Source organism: Salvelinus sp. IW2-2015, linkage group LG9 (assembly GCF_002910315.2).
Source record: "Salvelinus sp. IW2-2015 linkage group LG9, ASM291031v2, whole genome shotgun sequence".
Lineage (NCBI taxonomy): Eukaryota > Metazoa > Chordata > Actinopteri > Salmoniformes > Salmonidae > Salvelinus > Salvelinus sp. IW2-2015.
The window spans coordinates 2,602,547-2,624,475 of record NC_036849.1 but is presented as its reverse complement, the minus strand read 5'-3'; the positions used below and the strand labels follow the sequence as shown (position 1 = coordinate 2,624,475).

Below are 21,929 nucleotides of genomic sequence, written 5' to 3'. Positions count from 1 at the left end.
ACATAATTTTCCATCCTCATGATGCCATCTATTTTGTGAAGTGCACCAGTCCCTCCTGCAGCAAAGCACCCCCAACACATGATGCTGCCACCCCCGTGCTTCACGGTTGGGATGGTGTTCTCGGCTTGCAAGCCCCCTTTTTCCTCCAAACATAATGTCATTACGGCAAACAGTTCTATTTTTGTTTCATCAGACCAGAGGACATTCCTCAATAAGTATGATGTTGTCCCCATGTGCAGTTGCAAACCGTAGTCTGGCTTTATGGTGGTTTTGGAGGAGTGGCTTCTTCCTTGCTGAGCGGCCTTTCAGGTTATGTAAATATAGGACTCGTTTTATTGTGGATATAGATACTTTTTGTACTTGTTTCCTCCAGCATCTTCACAAGCTGTTGTTCTGGGATTGATTTGCACTTTACGCACCAAAGTACGTTCATCTCTAGGAGACAGAACGCGTCTCCTTCCTGAGCAGTATGACGGCTGCGTGGTCCATGGTGTTCATACTTGCGTACTATTGTTTGTACAGATGAACGCCGTACTTCAGGCGTTTGAAAATTGCTCCAAGGATGAACCAGACTTGTGAGGTCTACAATTTTTTTCTGAGGTCTTGGCTGATTGCTTTTGATTTTCCCATGATGTCAAGCAAAGAACCATTGAGTTTGAAGGTAGGCCTTGAAAACATCCACAGGTACACTCCAATTGCTCAAATTATGTCAATTAGCCTATCAGAAGCTTCTAAAGCCATGACATAATTTTCTGGAATTTTCCAAGCTGTTTAAAGGCACAGTCAACTTAGTGTATGTAAACTTCTGACCCACTGGAATTGTGATACAGTGAATTATAAGTGAAATAATCTGTCTGTAAACAATTGTTGGAAAAATGACTGTGTCATGCACAAGTAGATGCCTACCGACTTGCCAAACTATAGTTTGTTAACAAGAAATTTGTGGAGTGGTTGAAAAACGAGTTTTAATGACTCCACCTAAGTGTATGTAAACTTTCGACTTCAACTGTATGTTTTATGAAGGTTTTACTTGATCGTGCAAAGGAATCAATGATCGTTGTTCTGATAAGTTGTTCTTGATAAGAGTGCTGTACATAACTAAAAACGTAAGTACCAAACAGGAGATGCCATTACTGTCACTGACCTGAGGAGAGACACAATGCTCTGGCCTCTCATCTGACCACGGTCTCAGAGGAACTGGAGGTGGATGAGCTGACGTCCTCACTATGAGCCCTACGGTACAGACAGAGAGGATGACATTTATTATATACTACTACTACTACTACTTCTTTACTACTTCTTTACTACTACTACTACTACTACTTACCTACTACTTCTTACTACTACTATATTCTTACTACTACTACTACTATCACTTCTTACTACTACTACTACTATCACTTCTTACTACTACTACTACTATCACTTCTTAACTACACTATCTACTACTTTTTACTACTACTACTACTACTAACTACTACTTTTTACTACTACTACTATACTACACTTTTACTACTACTACTTTTACTACTACTACTTTTTAACTACACTACTACTTTTTAACTACTACTACTACTTTTTACTACTACTACTACTACTTACTACTACTAACTTTTTACTACTACTACTACTACTACTCTTTACTACTACTATTTTACTACTACTACTTTTACTACTACTACTATACTTTTACTACTACTACTACTACTACTACTACTACTACTTTCTACTACTACACTTTTTTACTATACTACTTTATCTACTACTACTACTACTTTTCTACTACTTCTTACTACTACACTACTACTACTTCGTACACTACTACTTCTTATTACTACTACTACTACTACTTTTTACTACTACTACTACTTTTTACTACTACTACTACTTCTTCTTACTACTACTACTTCTTACTACTACTACTTCCTACAACTTCTTACTACTACTACTTCCTACAACTTCTTACTACTACTACTTCATCCAATGACCGCCCAGCCAAATTACAGTTCAACCAGTCTCAACGCACTGAGATAGGAGGCTATCCTAAGACAGGGGGAATGAATACAGTGAGGTAGTGATTGTACACCTGAATATCCATTTGTCTGGTCAGGGGTCATGGTCAGCATGTCCTCAGTGATGTGGATGCACAGGTCCTGGTTCAACTCTAGGGCCAGCTCATGGAGCTCCTCATAGTCTTTAGGGTCGTCCACTAACATCTCAATCTCTGGAGAGACAGACAGACAGATAGACACTACTATTATTCTCTTGAGGGACAGACACCTAGAGGGTTAGTGATGATCACTAGTTGAGCAGGCGAGCAGGCATGACCAACAGAAGAACAATGCCTTGCCACATTGAACAAGAGCAGAATATCATTTTCTAAGAGGGGAGGTAGATTCAGTCTTGCTCTCAGTGTGTGTCTGCATGTGTGTGTGTTCCATGTGTAATTGTGAAATAGTTTGCCTTACCATCATCGTCCAACATGCGCTCCTTGCCCCCACTCTCCACCCCCGAGGTGTGTGAGCTCCCATGGCTAGTCGTTGAGGAGCTGCAAGTCCTCAGGGCTCGGTGTGGGGCCCCTCCGGGGGCCCGGAAACTGTCTGTCTCGATGCCCGAGGTGTGTGAGCTACCGTGGCTGGCGGTAGAGTGGCGAGACAGGTGTTTGAGGTGAGACACAGTGCTGCCGGCACTGCTACCGCTGGCCCGGGAACGCTTGTCCAGCCCGTCCATATCCAGCTCCAACGCATCGCTGATGTACGACTCACGGTACTGCTTCTTCTCTGGAGAGGAGGGATAGACACACACAGAGGATTAGATACAGCAGTACCAAAGCTGTTGTTGGTCAGAGAGGCCCACACATAACACATACACCATTACAATTGGCTAAGTTGAGGTAAGCTGAAAGACACAGAGAAGCAGAGAGACAGGATATAAGAGCCAGTCTGCTCTAGTATGGAAGCATGGCCATGTAGGTAGCCAGAATGCTCCAGTATGAAGGATGGCCAGGTAGGTAGGTACTAGGTACAGGTTATGACCAGGTATGACGAGGCAGGTGAGTACCAGGTGTGTCCAGGTAGTTTACCTTCGTTTTCCTCCAGCCTGCGGACCTGTTTGAGGACAGGCTGCAGGTTCATGTAGAGGCGATGGCTGTTACTGAGCAGCTGCAGGAGGTGGCGGGAACGCAGGGGACAACCGGTGTAGTAGATCAGCTTACGGGCCGACGGAAGACCATCAGGCAGGATCTCAAACTTCTTCCCCTGAAACAGACAGACAGACAGAAGACTTAGAATCATTATAGGATATCTTCATGCTATATGCCATCCAGATGACGTTTTAACTCTGCAACTGATTGATTGCTTTATTTATTGAAATCATTGATTGATTGATGTTTAACTTTATGATTATAGAATATTTTTGAGCCTGAGAAACAACCCTGTCTGATTCCAGTGTGAGTGCTGCATCTTTGTTCATTTTCATAGTCTTTGTTCATTTTCTGAATCTTTGTTCATTTGCAGAGGGGATGCATGAGAAGATTCAGACCAGGCCAGATACATAGCCCACACGCAAACCACACAATAGGAGGGAGAGCAATGAGAGAATGGTCTCTTCTTGAAAACGACGTCTGTTGTACTTCTTTACAACCAAAACACACTCTGGAGAAGTATTTATAATATAGATAAGAGCGTAGTCTACTGATTGAGGGACACAAACAAAACTGCGTTAACATTTCAACATTTTCGTATTTATAACCAGAGAGCAAATTCCAAAGGCTCTGTCCCAATGGCACTGTATTCCCTACATAGTGCACTACTACATAGAGCCCTATGGGCCATGGTCAAAAGTAGTGCACTATATAGGGGAATAGGGTGCCATTTTGGCAAAACCAAAGAGTCAGAGCTTTGAGAAACCCTGACTAAAACAGTGGCCAAATCATTTCTCTATAAGGACCTTGGCAGAAGTTTAACACAATAACAGCAGTCTGTAGTGTCAAGAAACAGTTGTATTTTCTATACCACCATATCAAATATTTCTGCTGGGGTTTATACTTTGAAAATACAAGAGGTGGTTTGATGCAGTGTACGAATGCACAAGAGTTGCAGAATTTTCACTCTAGAATTGAATTTTCCATCTACACTGAGTGTGCAAAGCATTAGGATCACCTGCTATTTTCATGACAGACTGACTCGGTGAATCCAGGTGAAAGCTACAGTATGATCCCTTATTGATGTCACCTGTTAAATCTACTTTAATCAATGTAGATGAAGGGGAGAAGGCAGGTTAAATAAGCATTTTTAAGTCTTGAGACAATTGAGACATGGATTGTGTATGTGTGCCATTCAGAGAGTGAATGGGCAAGACAAATGTTTTAAGTGCCTTTGAACGAGGTATGGTAGTAGGTGCCAGGCGCACCACTTTGAGTGTGTCAAGAACTGCCACGCTGCTGGGTTTCTCATGATCAACAGGTTCCCGTGTGTATCAACAATTGTCCATCGCCCAAATGACATCCAGCCAACAGCAGGCCAGTGGTCGAAAACGGGTCATTGAAGAAAGAGGATAACGGAGGCTTACACAATTTGTGCAGAGCAACAAACGGGCTACAGTTAGTCAACTGACAGTCCAGTACAACATTGGTGCCCAAAGACCAATAAAAGAATGCACAACTCATCGTACCTTGACACGAATGGGGTATGGCAGCCGACAACCTTACAGAGTTCCACTTCTTTCAGCAAAAAACAAGAAACTGCGGTTGAAGTGGGCTAAGGAACTAAAACACTGGACACTGGAGAATTGGAAAAACATTGTCTGGTCTAATGAATCCTGGTTCCTTCTGTTTCACACTGATAGGACGACTAGGGTATGGAGAAAACCACATGAGTACATCCATCCATCATGCCTCATCTCAACATTACAGGCTGGTGGTGATGGTGTGGGGTGTTTTCATTCCATACATTGGGTCCCTTGATAAAAGTGGAGCAACGTTTGCCACAGGATATCTGAACATCATTGACAATCAGGTGCATACCTTCATGGCAGTGTACCTGTAACGACTGTCTTCGGGTGAAAGAGAGGAGGACCTAGATGCAGCGTGAATATCATCCATATTTAATGGGAAATACTTACACACCGAACAAAACAACAAACCGACAAAAAGGAACGAAGACGATACAGTCCCGTAACGTGAACACTAAACACTGGTACACTGGAAACAGGAACAATCACCCACAACAAACAGTGAAAACAGGCTACCCTTAATATGGTTCCCAATCAGAGACAATGACAAACACCTGCCTCTGATTGAGAACCATATTAGGCCAAACAACAAAGCCAACATAGAAACACAAAACATAGAATGCCCACCCAGCTCACATCCTGACCAACTAAACAAGACTAAACAAAGGAAATAAGGTCAAGAACGTGACAGTACCCATCTGCAAATTTAGTTTTTCAGCTGGATAATGCCCAATGCACAAGACATTGTCCAGGGATGGTTCCACGAACACGACAGTGAATTCAGCTTACTGCAGTGGCCTGCCAGCACCAGATCTCAATCTAATTGAGTATCTGTGGGATGAGACGGAACAAGCTATTCGGAGTAGAGATCCACTACCAGCCAACTTGGCACAACTGGGGAAGCATTGGAGTCAACATGGGCCAGCATCCCTGTTGAACGCTTTTACACCTTGTAGAGTCCATGCCCTGATGAATTGAGGCTGTTCTGAGGGAAACAGGGGGCGCAACTCAATTTTAGGAAGGTGTTCCTAATGTTTTGTACACTCAGTGCATGGCGGTATAGCTACCCATAGAGGAAAAGTAAAAGCACAGTGGTTGCATTATCAAGCATGGAAAAGCTAAATTAGCCCCATAGTAAACGGATGATGACGATCCCACATGAATACACTCTGGGGCTGTACAGTTGAAGCCGGAAGTTTACATACACCTTAGCCAAATACATTTAAAACTCAGTTTTCCACAATTCCTGACATTTAATCCTAGTAAAAATTCCCTGTCTTAGATCAGTTAGGATCACCACTTTATTTTAAGAATGTGAAATGTCAGAATAATAGTAGAGAGAATGATTTATTTCAGCTTTTATTTCTTTCATCACATTCCCAGTGGGTCAGACGTTTACATACACTCAATTAGTATTTGGTAGCATTGTTTAACTTGGTGTCAAACGTTTTGGGTAGCCTTCCACAAGCTTCCACAATAAGTTGGGTGAATATTGGCCCATTCCTCCTGACAGAGCTGGTGTAACTGAGTCAGGTTTGTAGGCCTCCTTGCTCGCACATGCTTTTTCAGTTCTGCCCACAAATGTTCTATAGGATTGAGGTCAGGGCTTTGTGATGGCCACTCCAATACCTTGACTTTTTGTCCTTAAGCCATTTTGCCACAACTTTGGAAGTATGCTTGGGGTCATTGTCCATTTGGAAGACCCATTTGCGGCCAAGCTTTAACTTCCTGACTGATTGCTTGAGATGTTGCTTCAATATATCCACATAATTTTCCTCCTCATGATGCCATCTATTTTGTGAAGTGCACCAGTCCCTCCTGCAGCAAAGCACCCACAACATGATGCTGTTGCCACCCGTGCTTCACGGTTGGGATGGTGTTCTTTGGCTTGCAAGCCTCCCCCTTTTTCCACCAAACATAACGGTGGTCATTATGGCCAAACAGTTCTATTTTTGTTTCATCAGACCAGATGATATTTCTCCAAAAAGTATGATCTTTGTCCCCATGTGCAGTTGCAAACCGTCGTCTGGCTTTTTTATGGCGGTTTTGGAGCAGTGGCTTCTTCCTTGCTGAGCTACCTTTCAGGTTATGTCAATATAGATACTTTTGTACCTGTTTCCTGTATATATCATTGATCTATACAGAGAAAAGAGTCAGCCCGAGAATTTAACCCTGTGGTACCCCCATTGATCTATCATTCTGACCAGCTCATTTGAGATAAACAACTATAACAGATCCCTGGTCCAAACCAAAGCCACACAAAGAGTGGAGCAGTGTCAGATATCAGTTTATTAAAAGGTTAGCCTGGCACTCCTTAAGTGTCTCTCTCTCATTCTGTCCATCTGCACGATCAGGACCATTTGACCTCTCAAGAGTGTGACAGTTGTCAGAAGAAATGTCTTCCTCTCCCCTTTCTGGACCTCCCAGACTGAGCCCACACACAGTGGAGTAGGAGATACCCTGCTAATGACTGTAGGGCCATACCCCCGAGGCTCTGCCCTAGCCTGCGCCTGTCCCGCCCTACTCTACTCGGAGACCTTGTCCATCCAACCCTGGTATCTCCAGAGACCAGACCTGGGGCCAGGCCCAGAAACCTCCTCTCTGTCCATCAGATTCACACCCCCAACATTAGTGGGTGTCCAGGAGGAGCCAACCTCCCCCCTGCCAATGGAACAAGCCCTGGCCCCCCTTAACCATCAAAACTCAGACCCTGCCAATAAAACAAAGCTTATCCACCCGCTAACCATGACAACATCTGGTGGTATTTATTGACACGTCCCTCCACCCTTCCCTCCCTCCGCTCCCGCCCACTGCTGCGCCGGACCGGCTGACGTGCTCAGGGTGGAGCAGCAGTGGAGTGAGAGAGAGAGTCTGTTATTCAGAAGAAGGGTGTGACTGACGGTCCCCGCTGTAAGAGGCCCCTTAGGGCCCTGTACAAACCACATCCACCACTACTCCATGCTTTCGTCAGTCTTACTATATGAATAGAAAGGCTATACAGGGACAAAGACAGAACAAAACAGGATCTCTTATCGTAAGTGGCAAAGCATTGCGGTGGCATTGATAACTGTACCACTAGATGAAATTATACGGTATAATTCGTCATTACACAAAGCTATACTCGAGGAACCAATTCACTGAGACATCCTGACATTTACGGTGTGATAGTTGTAAGAAGGGAGCTGTTACATTTTGGACACCGCATCAACGAACAGTTCAAATATTATTATTATAATTTGGTGGGTGTGTATATTTGTCCTATTTCACATATATACAAGTGTGTATTGGGAAGGTGTTTTTTTGCATATCCCAACTCCCCCTGAGACACCCTCAGTGGCTGCGGTCAAGGCCATGGTCTGCCATTATCAACGGCGATCCTGGAGTAATTAGGGTTAGGTGCCTTGCTCAAGGGCACTTTAACAAACTTTTCACCTTGTCGGCTGGGGGATTCAAACTAGCAACCTTTCGATAACCGGCCCAACGCTCTAACCGCTACGCTACTTGTCGCCACGGTAAAAGCAGCGGCTTGGTGTCAATGAGCGGTGGCTGTTTGCGCCGATTCAACATGTAGAATAGCTGAAACATGTTGGCCAATATTCTGATCAGAAGCACTCAGTTGCACTCAGCCCGTTCCTCATTGTGGTGTGTGTTCTGCTTAAGACTGAAAAATGGAGACATGGTAAGCTGCTCTCTCTGATAACAGACCCTAGGGTAAGAAGACTAACTAGCTTTCGTCAAGGAAAAATACACACAAATAAATCTGGTCTGTTAAGAATTAAATGGAGAAAAGAGAGAAGACTAAACGAGACAGAAAAAGGAATTGAGATAATGCTACTGATTTTGTGTGTGTGTGTTTTCTGGCCAAGGGGAGAGTCTTCCTAAAGCCCTGATTAGTTCCAGTGGGCCATGGTAGCATGCCGAATGGCACCCTATACCCTTTGTAGTGCACTACTTTTGACCAGGGCCCATAGGGGACGCATTCCTAGCTGTAGCTGTAGCAGGGGTAAGAAGACCCAACTGTAATACGGACAAGAGGAGATCTGCGTCACAATTTCCACAATTGTTGCCTGCGTAAGAGCTGAACTAACCACTGCCATAAGACAGGACTGGCTCCAAGCTCCAAAGACGTCACCACCGCTGGAATCACGAGTGAAAAAACAACAGATCTTCCAGAGAGAGGGATTCCCCTGAGCCTTCTAAGTGCCAAAGGACATCCAACTTCTGACATTTCTGAACGAGGGAAACAGGGAATGAGAAGATGTTCTACTCATAGAAAAATTAGTAAAACACTATATATCAGTGTTGTAGGACTTGAACTCGAATCTGACCCAAGTCACAATTTTCATGACTCATATATTCAATATGTATTATCTCTATGGCTCTACTCACCACAAATACCAGTTTGCCCACGTTGCTCCAGGGAAAATCATACAGGAGCTGTCTCGCTGTCCCCGTGTTCTAAAAGAAACACAGAAACATACAGTACGTGATATTAATCATCATCTAAACCATATACATGAACTGTGTATTCCAAGACACAAGCCATCACAACCACTTCCTTCTTACTCTCGTACCTGGAATATTTGGATTCCACGCAGAGTCAGTCCTAAGGTAAGAGAAGCCTCCACTTCCTTTTTGTCCTGTGGAAGAGACTTACTGGTAAGTTTATTGTGTGTGTGTGTGTGTGTGTGTGCGTGTGTGTGTTTGTGTGTGTCCAGGTCAATTGCTGACCTTATAGAGTCTGTAGTAGTGGACTGTGACATCATCCAGAAGGGAACACTCTTTGATATATTTGAGATAAGCCTCGGAGGCGGTGAGGGCAAACTGGTCTTTGTGCATGTTGGGGATGTGTCTCAGGATGTAGTCCCGGCCTCGCTTGGCTATCACCTGGAAGAGAGCGACAGAGACAAAGGCTGAAAATACATTTTCTCTTAAAAGCATCTCGGTGGAGTGTGATTACTGGCTAATGGTTCTAATTTCAGCTCAATGACAGAAGGCAGGAAGGAAGGCTTGCAGGTGGGGATAATGGAGGTAGATGAAGCCCCTGCCCAGGGGAGGACAGATGTCTCACATACTGAGATGACGTCCCAAAAGGCATCATCCAGCTGGGCACTAAAGGCATCATCCACCCTATTCCCTATATAGTGCACTACTTTTGACCCAAGCCCTATCGTCAAAATTGTGCACTATATAGGGAATGGGGTGCAATTAGGGAGGGGCCCCCAATCCCACTGGAATCTAGAAAGCGGTCAGTGTCAGGTCTGGATTCGGGGTGCTACTCCTGAACCAGCCACTCACCCAGAACCAGTTAGAGAACATCCCAAGAGGAGGTATTTATGTACCATTCGTGATCGTACAACCATTTCCGTCCCTGTGGCTTCAAAATGGAGATTGGATGGCAACAGGCTAATCACAGGACGTGGTTGGTAAACAGAGGGGTGGACCACCGTTGTGTCTGGGAGGGGGGGTCAAGTCGAGTAGGGGAGTAGCCGGATCGCGTTCAGATCCTTTCTCAAAAGAGTCAATCGTGCTGCGTGCCACTTCCAGGGACCAAAATAAAACTAGTGTTCTAGATCCAGCTATCCCAGCATGCACCAATGAGGGAGCGTGTCAAAGTGTTGGAGCACAGTGATTACTAAAACAGGCTATAGACCTACATTTGGACTGTGTGTTAGACTGCACTCAGTTGGTCCCAATTCGCGCCCTACCCCTTCCTCTTGGCCCTAACCCTTCCATGTTTGCAGATCTGTAGCAATATGTTGGATACTTCACCTCTACTCTGATTATACCTATCCAGCCGAGGGGAAGGGGAAGGGGGAGAGAGTGAATTGGGATGGGCTGAATACTGCCTGGGAAACCACGTGGTACCAGTTAGGTTAGAACAGTGCTTTTCAAACTTTTTCAGCAGGGACCCCATTGTTTCCCGTATAATTTATTGCGGCCCCACCGCACCCCAAATCTAATGACAGAACCTTAAATTCGTCACATTTTGATTTTTACATCAACAAATAACCTTCAATTCTTTGCATTTTCATCTCATCAAAATAAAAATAAACCAATAAACACATTTGATCAATAAAATTGAATTGTTCTAATTATCTTTCATTTTATTTTGGCAACAATTACTGCAGTTCCCTCGGGGTCGCGACCCCGACTATGAATACCAAGGTTAGATCTACTCACCCATGGGGGGAAGTAGGCCTCAGGTTCAAAGTACTTCCCAAAGTGCTTGTTGCGTTTGAAGTTGCCCATATCGGCTTGGAGGGCGAAGGCTGCCAGCAGAAAGTAAGCCTCCTCTCTCTGGATACACTGAGACAGCAACACCTGTTTCCTCAGGTGCCAGTAGTAGTAGTACCTGGCCGAGCGGTCACTATGGGGGAGAGACGAGAATAACCTTTAGACACATATAGCTATGTAGTAGTAGATCTACATAACTAATATAGTAGTAGTACCAGGTGCCAGTAGTAGTACCTGGTAAACCTGGGACGATAAACCGAAAATTATCGACACCGACTATACCGATCACTTATCTCAGGCATTTTGCTGATATACTAGAGAAAGGTCAAGTTTGAAACAAGATAAATGAGCTAATATGGATGAAGGGACAATTGATGGCTACAACCATCTAACTAGTAGTAGTAGTAGTTTAAAGGATCATAACATAAAAAAAAGAAACTGTGGTGTACATTCATGTTCTAAACTTATTGTTCTATTTATTGTTATTGCATCAACTCAGGCAATTTATTGCAATGTGGATTTTCATCCATATTGCCCAGCTCTAGTACCTAGCAGAGGCTCTAGTACCTAGCAGAGGCTCTAATACGTAGCAGAGCAGTCTAAAGGGGAGGAGAGAGAATATTATGTTACTGATCTTTGTACTGTATTAAAGTAGTAGTAATACCTGGCTGAACAGTCACTGCGGGGTGCAACATAATGACATTATATTAGTACTACTATTTATATACTACGGTAGTGGAGGTACTCGGTGCCAGTAGTAGTAGTACCTGGCTGAATGGTCACTGATAACAACCTCTAGAGACACAGCCCAGCACACTAGGGCTGGGACTCAATCCGTAGAGAGCTGTTTAAATGAGATGGCATTCACGGTGAACGCTGCAGATGACGGCTCAATCGGAAATGACCTTTACGTGACGAGCCTGCTACAACACAGTCTTGGATTGAATCCCGGCCTAGGTCTCCATTCTATTCGTGCTGTAGTCTCAGCATCTATCAGAATCAAATTGTACATTACTATTGCTAATAGTAATTTCTAGGATCTCTGGGGGATTACTTGCCTTATTAATCTCCCATTCTCAACGTAATACTGAGCCCTGAAGTGGATAATCATGGGAGGCCCAAACTGGTCGATGCCCTGAAGACAACAAGATACAAAACAAACATTGTTTGGTTATTTTCGAGCAAATCAACCCATCAGGACAGTGTATTCATTCTATCAATATAATATCAAACTACCATCCTGACAGTGAAATCAAAAGCAGTTGCTGACATCGAATTTAAGTGTACTATGTCTGTTGCGGTAATCTTGCAAACCTTGAAACCCTGATGAAGACAGATTAGCTGTCGAAATGTTGGTTAAATCAATCATTGCATCGGAGCCCTTGGTGTGCGGCTTTTCCTTTTCTTTTCTAAAGGGCTAATCTTACAAGCCATATTCCATGTCTCTAGAGAGATACTACTGTTGTCTTGTACTGTAGACCGGTGGTTTACAACTTTTTTGGTTACTGTAACACAAACTGATTTTTGCTCTGCAAGGAGTACCCCTGAAGTGTCCATTCTCAAGTACCCCCTGTGGATAGGCCAAGTATCCCCAGGGGTCCTAGTATCCCCAGGGCTCCTAGTATCCCCAGGGCTCCTAGTATCCCCAGGGGTCCTAGTATCCCCAGGGGTCCTAGTATCCCTGGTTGGGAACCACTGCTGTAGATTGACTCACCTTGCTGGCCTCTCTCTTCCACTCCTTGGGACAGTACTTGGACAGCTTCTGGCCCAGCTCCATGTAGATATGCTCATTGTCTGGAGGGGGAAACAAACAAACCAGAGTTACATACAGAAAGCGGCTGTGTTAGAGAGCATTAAATATGTGATGCATTGTGGGTAATTGCGACGGACTAATCTATAAAAAATAATGAGTAGTGAGTATGATGCAAGGTAATTTGTAGACCAGTCAGTTGGCAGTCGACTGTAACGTCTAACAATGGGTGCGTTCCTCTGCCCAGGTGTTGCTGACCCATGCCAGATCTTTCAACACCTGGATAGTGATACATCATTTTACGTATCGGCAAAACACATGTGGATCAAGCCCATGGGCGCGTTCGACATTTACTGATCTACAAATCACTTTGCATCATGAATAACTACTCAATATTATTTGTAGATTAGTCAGTCACAATTGACCCATAATACAGCACGGTTTTGATGCTTTCGACCATGGCCCAGGATTCATCTAAGTTGCTTTTGATGACACAGAGAAGGGTTAGATGGAGATATCACAGAGATAGATAAATAATATTTTCTTTATATATACAGTGGGGAGAACAAGTATTTGATACACTGCCGATTTTGCAGATTTTCCTACTTACAAAGCATGTAGAGGTCTGTCATTTTTATCATAGGTACACTTCAACTGTGAGAGACGGAATCTAAAACAAAAATCCAGAAAATCACATTGTATGATTTTTAAGTAATTAATTTGCATTTTATTGCATGACATAAGTATTTGATCACCTACCAACCAGTAAGAATTCCGGCTCTCACAGACCTGTTAGTTTTTCTTTAAGAAGTCCTCCTGTTCTCCACTCATTACCTGTATTAACTGCACCTGTTTGAACTCGTTACCTGTATAAAAGACACCTGTCCACACACTCAATCAAACAGACTCCAACCTCTCCACAATGGCCAAGACCAGAGAGCTGTGTAAGGACATCAGGGATAAATTGTAGACCTGTACAAGGCTGGGATGGGCTACAGGACAATAGGCAAGCAGCTTGGTGAGAAGGCAACAACTGTTGGCACAATTATTAGAAAATGGAAGAAGTTCAAGATGACGGTCAATCACCCTCGGTCCTGTCTCTTATACACATCTAGATGTGTATAAGAGACAGGCGCATATCCAGGCCCATCTGAAGTTTGCCAAGGACTATTTGGATGATCCAGAGGAGGAATGGGAGAAGGTCATGTGGTCTGATGAGACAAAAATAGAGCTTTTGGGTCTAAACTCCACTCGCCATGTTTGGAGGAAGAAGAAGGATGAGTACAACCCCAAGAACACCATCCCAACCGTGAAGCATGGAGGTGGAAACATCATTCTTTGGGGATGCTTTTCTGCAAAGGGGACAGGACGACTGCACCGTATTGAGGGGAGGATGGATGGGGCCATGTATCGCGAGATCTTGGCCAACCACCTCCTTCCCTCAGTAAGAGCATTGAAGATGGGTCGTGGCTGGGTCTTCCAGCATGACAACGACCCGAAACACACAGCCAGGGCAACTAAGGAGTGGCTCCGTAAGAAGCATCTCAAGGTCCTGGAGTGGCCTAGCCAGTCTCCAGACCTGAACCCAATAGAAAATCTTTGGAGGGAGCTGAAAGTCCGTATTGCCTAGCGACAGCCCCGAAACCTGAAGGATCTGGAGAAGGTCTGTATGGAGGAKTGGGCCAAAATCCCTGCTGCAGTGTGTGCAAACCTGGTCAAGAACTACAGGAAACGTATGATCTCTGTAATTGCAAACAAAGGTTTCTGTAGCAAATATTAAGTTCTGGTTTTCTGATGTATCAAATACTTATGTCATGCAATAAAATGCAAATTAATTACTTAAAAATCATACAATGTGATTTTCGGGATTTTTGTTTTAGATTCCGTCTCTCACAGTTGAAGTGTACCTATGATAAAAATTACAGACCTCTACATGCTTTGTAAGTAGGAAAACCTGCAAAATCGTCAGTGTATCAAATACTTTCTCCCCACTGTATGTCCCATTAAGGTGTATTTGAGTGCACAGGCAGCGCCACTGAGACAATCTCCATTTTGAAGTAGTCCATTTTCTTCTTCTACTACTTTGATGAGTTGGAAAACAAACTGAAAGTGTGCATACTGCCACCTAGTGTTTGCTCACAAATATAATTAATTGGCTGATCCCTCCTGATGACCCGGATGGAATCACGTGATCCTTCTTTAACCCACAGGATGTCCCACCGAGTTGACTACTTTAAAATGTTGTAAGCCCTCAATGGCAATGTCCATGCCAAAATGGGTTTACTCCTTCTAGAGTCCTCTATATAACTCTATGGGGTTAACCTAAGTCGCTTTATGATGACAGAGTGGTCGTATGCATGGAATGATTGATGCCCCGTTCAAAACAACTGTGAACTCGGAACTGGGAAAACTGACTTCCGAGCGTTTAAGACAACTGGGAACTCGGGGAAGAAAAAAAAAATTGCTCAAACTGGGAAAATTATTTTTGAATGGTAATCCAAGTCGGAATTCCAAGTCAGGAACTTTCTGACCTGAAGATCACTTGACGTCATGATACGACCTTGTTTTTTCTCCAAGTTCCTAGTTGGAACTTGGAGAAAGCACCATGAGTCACACATTGACTCCTGTGTAGCAGACATACAGGTTCAGGTTGACAGACAGACAGCAGGTGACAATTGCACTGTAAAAAAGTGGGACGGCACTGTTGTTAATCTGAAGTGTTTTTTCTGATTGGCATGATCCAAAATTACACTTTGGTTCGTTCAACCTATTCTATTGGTCTGAAATCAAGTCACGAATTTGACAGATCAAGGTGATTTTTTTTATTGAATGAAAGCTTCTAAATTGCTTTACACATCTCATGCGCATTCACATTGCATAGCGGTGGGTGCAATGGCAGGTTGACGTTTATTGTGATGAGTCTTGTCCTGGAGGCAGCACTGAGCGATTTCCCCTTAGATAACCCAGCTGCAAAGTCAAAATTGCCTATATTGTAAAAATTCACACCTTTTAGTCTTAATTTAAGGTTAGGTTTAAGAATCAGATTTTATAACTTTGTGGCAGTGGTAGCTAATGACCTCTGCAGAGCTGCCTCCAGAACAGGGCTCTCCAACCCTGTTCTTGGAGAGCTACCGTCCAGCAGGTTTTTGCTCTAACCCTAAACCTATTTGGGGCGTGGCTTTCCATTTGTTATTTTTGGCCACCTGAGAGAGTGAATGTCCTTTCAGGTAATGCGTTCTGTTTTTTTGTGATTACATGCTCACTGCCAGCACGGAATCTTAAATGATATATGTGTAAGTACTGTGATACTAAACAGGCTGGAAATGTTTTCATTGATGAGATGGTCACCATTTAGTTATAATATTCATGTTATGGAACCAACTTAATATCTTGATTAACAGGAAATGTATTTAACTGTTAATCCAATTGAACAAATGGGTTGTGTATATATATTTATTTGTTTGTATTTATGTTATTTATTAGGTTTAATCAAAGGGGAAAAGTAAGTTGACTGTTGAAAGAAGTCAGTTGCAACTTGAAATACAGGGTGTCTTCATAATAATCAAATATAACAGCTGGCATTGAATCATGTATTTGTTTTCAACAAATGTAGTTTATTTTTTTCAATTAAGAAAACCTAACTTATTTACTTGTAACCATGCAATTGTTTTAGGTTGATCCAAAGAGTAATATTTTTATAGTGTCGAAACAACTACAAAGGAAAGCACATCGCAGCAGTGCCAGTCAGACAGATGGCCACCAGATGAGATGAGCCACCAGATGAGATGAGCCAATGTTAAGTCTACAGGACAGGTCTCTGAGCCAATGGCATGCCTGCAGGTCTTCAGTATGAGCCAATCACGTGCCCTGCAGGACAAGTCTATTGACCAGGAGCCAGTGGGGCTGATTTAGGGACATTCCTGAGCTGCTTGTCTGAACAGCGTGAAATCACAAGGCAAACAGTGACTATCCACCCCCACCCCCACTCTAACTCATACCCCGACCCCTAGCCCTACCAACCACCCCCAGCCCCAGCTCCAACCACCTCAACCTCTGTGTCCCTCGCACTGACCAATCGTCACTCCGTCCCCATGCCTCTGTCACCCCACTCCACCTCTCTCCAGCACAACTAGGGAGCAGACCAGTCAGTTAGCTAAGCTCTGATTTACCAGTCATCATCACTCCTTTTTCTCTCTCCCTCTCTCTAGTCAGTCTGCCTGGTGAAATGTGTAGTTAATCATCTGTCATCTGTACTGCAGGGCTTAGAGTCAGCAGAGTCTCCATACTGGCATACTCGCCTGTCAGACTTCTTCCTCCTTTCTTTTCTGATCCTTGACTTTTCCACTCCAAAGGCTTTTAAAGAAGAGCCAAACCTGTTGGTTCAGCAGGGAAACTCTCAGCTCATAACACGTATGACTAACAGAGAGGATTAAGATGACAGAGAGACAGAGAGACAGAGCGAGAGAGAGCGATAAAGAGAAAGAGACAGAGAGAGCGCGCACCAGAGGGACTGGTTCAGCCCAGTCAGTAGAACGTCTGACATAATGAGTGCTCAAAGGCTGCCTAAGAGAGTCTAATTCTCTGTTCTAATTATCCATCCTTCTGTCCCAAGTGTGCACTTGTTCACTTCCCTTAATTGATTTATAAGGAAAGGACTGGTATGAGACATATGGAAACCACAGGAGGCTGCTGAGGGGAGGACGGCTCATAATAATGGCTGGAATGGAGAGAATGGCATCAAACCCCTGGAAACCGTGTGTTTGATGTGTTCGATACCATTCCATTTATTCTTCTCCAGCTATTACTAAGTGCCCGTCTTCCCCAATTAAAGGTGCCACCGGCGCCTGTGGTGGAAACTCCCTCTAGCCCATGTATACACATCAATCCAATGCTTTTAAATGTGCGGGGTGAAGTACACAAGTGCATACCTCCGGAGAATTGAGGCGTAACTCATTGGGACCTTTCTGTACAGAGGAAGGCTCATGCCTTTGATATGACACACACTAAGCTATGCGGCTACTTTAACCACAGAGACAAGTGGGCTGATATGTGCGAGATATGTCACATATCCATGGACGATGGACACGTGCAAACACACAGGCAGACATGCACACAGCGACAACGGTAAACCACTCTTACTCTGAATGACACTGAGTCCAAACAGGTGACAGTCCTTCAGTCGGAGAAGGTCACACACCTGGATGAGCAGCTCCTGGCACAAAGTCTTCACCTGAGCAGAGAGAGAGAACACACAGCAAGAGGTCAAATGTCAGGATGTACAGGAGGAGATCGGAGGTATTTTGACTAGGTCTGACCCCAATTATTCGACTGGTCAATTGTTTCGTCGTTAGGCTGTTGGCCGACTTAAATGGTTTTAGTCGAGCAGTAACACACATACACTACCTTCAAAAGTTTGTGGTCACTTAGAAATGTTCTTGTTTTTGAAAGAAAAGCAACATTTATGTCCATTAAAATAACATCAAAGTGATCAGTGAAGAGGTGTCTCCGGGATGCTGGCCTTCTAGGCAGAGTTCCTCTGTCAAGTGTATGTGTTCTTTTGCCCATCTTAATCTTTTCTTTTTATTGGTCAGTCTGAGATATAGGTTTTTCTTTGCAACTCTGCTTAGAAGGCCATCATCCCGGAGTCGCCTCTTCACTGTTGACGTTGAGACTGGTGTTTTGCGTGTACTATTTTATGAAGCTGCCAGTTGAGGACTTGTGAGGTGTCTGTTTCTCAAACTAGACATTCTATGTCCTCTTGCTCAGTTGTGCACTGGGGCCTCCCATGCCTCTTTCTATTCTGGTTAGAGACAGTTTGCGCTGTTCTGTGAAGGGAGTAGTACACAGCGCTGGCAATTTTTCGCATGGAATAGCCTTCATTTCTCAGAACAAGAAGACTGACGAGTTTCAGAAGATCTTTCCATCTCTCTCCCTTTCTATAACCACTCAGTGTGAACGCAAAAAATGTCATGCTCTGATCCAATGGAAACGTCATAAAATCGGCCTACCTGATTACCGCTTATTAGTGCTGACTTGGACGGAAATAGGTCCCAGTACTCATTTTTGGGTGGTGGTACTGTTTATATTTAGGTGCAGGAGCTCCACAATACTTTTGAGCTACTATTCTATAAGAAGAACAGGAGCTCAAGCAGTAGAACATTTGAGGTGCCGGTACTTCGCTCCAGTGAGCTCCTGCCCAAGTCATACCCTGCTTATTTTTCCTTTGCGCAAATAGCCTACAGCTGTGTCTGTCCCGAGCTCACTGGCTAAACTCTGAGAGCCCAGAATATTTTCGCTAGCACTAACTTTGGGGCTGGACCCAACTTAATAGTTGATACAATGTTTTAAATTCGTTGCAGACAGGCTAGGCTATGTGTAGCCAATGGGATTTTTTAATCAGGATATTTTCTACCTGCAGGCTGCAATGTTTTTATTTGTTAGCTTTATGTAGGATATTTGTACATAGTTGGCAATGGCAAGAGAAGTTCATTTTTAGGTTTGTATAATTTTCATTTAGATTTGGATAGAATTTTGATTTACCACATGACAATGATTTTGTGATTTGAAGACATTATTAGAAATGTTTCACGAAAATGTGCAAATGAAACCCATAACTGGCAAGCAGATCGGTACAAATGTTAAGATAAATTGGCATTCAACATGAGAAAGGTTGCCGACTCCTCCTGTAGCCTATTACCAGCAACTTAAAGAGAGTAACGGCAAAATCTGTGAAAGCCAGGCGGAGCTGTTTTTTTCCCTTCTGGTTATCTTGATCTCTGGCGCTCTCGTGAGGCTCTCGTCTTATTTCATCAAAGCTTTAAGCATCAGACAAGCTCAATGCATACAGTTTATTTTATTAAAACACATAGGGTGTGTCTATATATGGAAAAATACACACGTAACATTTTCGAGCAATCGATTGGTCGAAAGAACAGATGACTTTCGGTCAGGGACAGCCCTAAATTAGACACACTGTGATACAAGGATGAATGGAATTGCCAGTTTGAAAGTCAAATAAAATAATTACTGCAATTCCTGACCCTTGCTTTTGGATAATACACTTTGTCTTAAATCACAAATATAATCCCAACATAGTGAGAACAGTTCCACTACAGTCTTGATACCAGTGGTCTGACCTTATATACACCTGAATACTACTGAGAGCCTATATACATGTATAATTATATTATACTCATTGATCAGATGCTCTTATCCAGAGCAACTTACAGTTAGAGCATTCATCTCAAGGTAGCTAGGTGAGACGCAGTACTCACATTGACGATGACGTTAAGCGTGTCGTCGCTGGGAAGAAAGACACAGACACAGCGGCGGTCCTGCATAGCTTTGTTATTGTGGAAGCCGGTCAGCTTGTTCATCTTCGTGTGGCTGGGAGGTCGACAGGGCTCCTCCAGGCCCCCGGGTTGGGACACCCACCACCACCGGTACCAGTACCAGCAGCAGTAGTACCAGCAGCAGCCCTGGTTCAGCTATTGCCCAGGCCCAGTGAGGAGACGCGAGGCTTAGCAGGCCAGGACATGGGAGGCACCAGAACACAGTGCGGGGCCACACACTGTAGAGGACAGACAGAGGAAGGGACATCACATTAGCACTGTTGCATGGACACACTGTAGAGGACAGATGGACAGAGGGGACATAATATTAGAGCTGCTGCATGGAAATACTGTCGACGACAGACTGGAGTGATCTTCGTGGGTTATACTCAGTCTCAGGGTAGAAAATTGGTGGTGTGTTGATATCCCTGTGGTGGTGTGGGGGCTGTGCTTTGGCAAAGTGGGTGGGGTTATATCCTCCATGTGTGGCCCAGTCCGGGAATATCGTCGGACAGGGCCACAGTGCCTCCCCCCCCCCCCCCGACTGTCTTCAGTATCTATGCTGCAATAGTCTATGTGCCTGGGAGCTAGGGTCATTTTTTCCTATCTGGTGAAATAATTCTGTCTTCTCTGGTGTCCTATGTGGTCCCTCCCCCTCCCACTGTTCTGCCTGTGGCTATGGAACCCTGACCTGTTCACTGGATGGCCTACCTTTTCCCATATCTGCTGTTTGACCTGCTCTCTTTCTCACTCTCATCCGCACCTGCTGTCTCGACCTCTGAATGCTCAGCTATAAAAAGACAACTGACATTTACTCCTGAGGTACTGACCTGTTGCACCCTCGACAACCACTGCGATTATTTTTTGATCCTGCTGGTCATCTGTGAATGTTTGAACATCTTGAAGAACGATCTGGCCTTAATGGCCATGTACTCTCCACCCGGCACAGCCAGAGGAGGACTAGCCAGCCCTCAGAGCCTGGTTCCTCTCTAGGTTTCTTCCTAGGTTCCTTCCTTTCTAGGGAGTTTTTCCTAGCCACCATACTTCTACATCTGCATTGCTTGCTGTTTGGGGTTTTAGGCTGGGTTTCTGTATAAGCACTTTGTGACATCTTCTGATGTAAAAAGGGCTTTATAAATACATTTGATTGATTGAACTGAAGGCAACTGAAGACAGACTTAATAATATCTCACATCAGGAGAATGTCATCATGTTGCCATAGTAGTCCCTGGCTGATTTCTGGGTAACATCTGAACATCTGTTTGCCTGTTTCTGTGTGGAGAGGTACTGAAGGAATGTGGTGGTGATGATTGTGTGACTGGGAGGGAGTGAGATGGGGATGGGCGTGTAACTAACTAACTGACTCCCCTTCTCAGCAGCGATAACACAACTGTGCTTGGTGATCTATTTCATGCGCATGCACACCTAACACCTCAACACCACACACCTAACAACAGCTCTCTGCTGTATCAGGCTCTCATCACAACAAGACGGGAAAGCAAGATTAGTATCACACACAAAAAAGTTGGATGATTGGTACCATTTTACGATGAGGGGGGAAACTCCTGAGAGCGAGTGTGCGAGAGAGAGTGAATAACAACAGTGGTAAAACACAAGATTGTGATTATGATTACGATTATGCCTCTCTCTTCCTACTCGTATGATGAACATCATGCCTCTCTCTTCCTACTCTTATGATTAAGATCATGCCTCTCTCTTCCTACTCTTATGATGAAGATTATGCCTCTCTCTTCCTACTCTTTTAAGATCTTAATCGCCTCTCTTCCTACTTCTATGATGAAGATTCATGCCTCTCTCTTCCTACTCTTATGATGAAGATGCCTCTCTCTTCCTACTCTTATGATGAAGATCATGCCTCT

At 44.0% G+C, this 21,929-nt stretch overlaps 1 protein-coding gene across 1 annotated transcript in view; it reads right to left on the bottom strand.

The window, feature by feature from the left end:
* The window catches only part of LOC111968973 (FERM domain-containing protein 6), a 77,084-nt gene that overhangs the window by 7,013 nt on the left and 48,142 nt on the right, over positions 1–21,929 (bottom strand). Inside the window, 15 exon segments of the mRNA XM_070445090.1 lie at positions 1,115–1,152; positions 1,155–1,178; positions 1,181–1,220; positions 1,463–1,474; positions 2,085–2,224; positions 2,469–2,780; positions 3,083–3,257; positions 9,121–9,189; positions 9,306–9,371; positions 9,463–9,618; positions 10,915–11,101; positions 12,027–12,103; positions 12,683–12,762; positions 17,858–17,948; positions 19,993–20,288. Coding sequence (XP_070301191.1) covers positions 1,115–1,152; positions 1,155–1,178; positions 1,181–1,220; positions 1,463–1,474; positions 2,085–2,224; positions 2,469–2,780; positions 3,083–3,257; positions 9,121–9,189; positions 9,306–9,371; positions 9,463–9,618; positions 10,915–11,101; positions 12,027–12,103; positions 12,683–12,762; positions 17,858–17,948; positions 19,993–20,094 — 1,569 coding nt within the window. The 5' untranslated portion in view covers positions 20,095–20,288.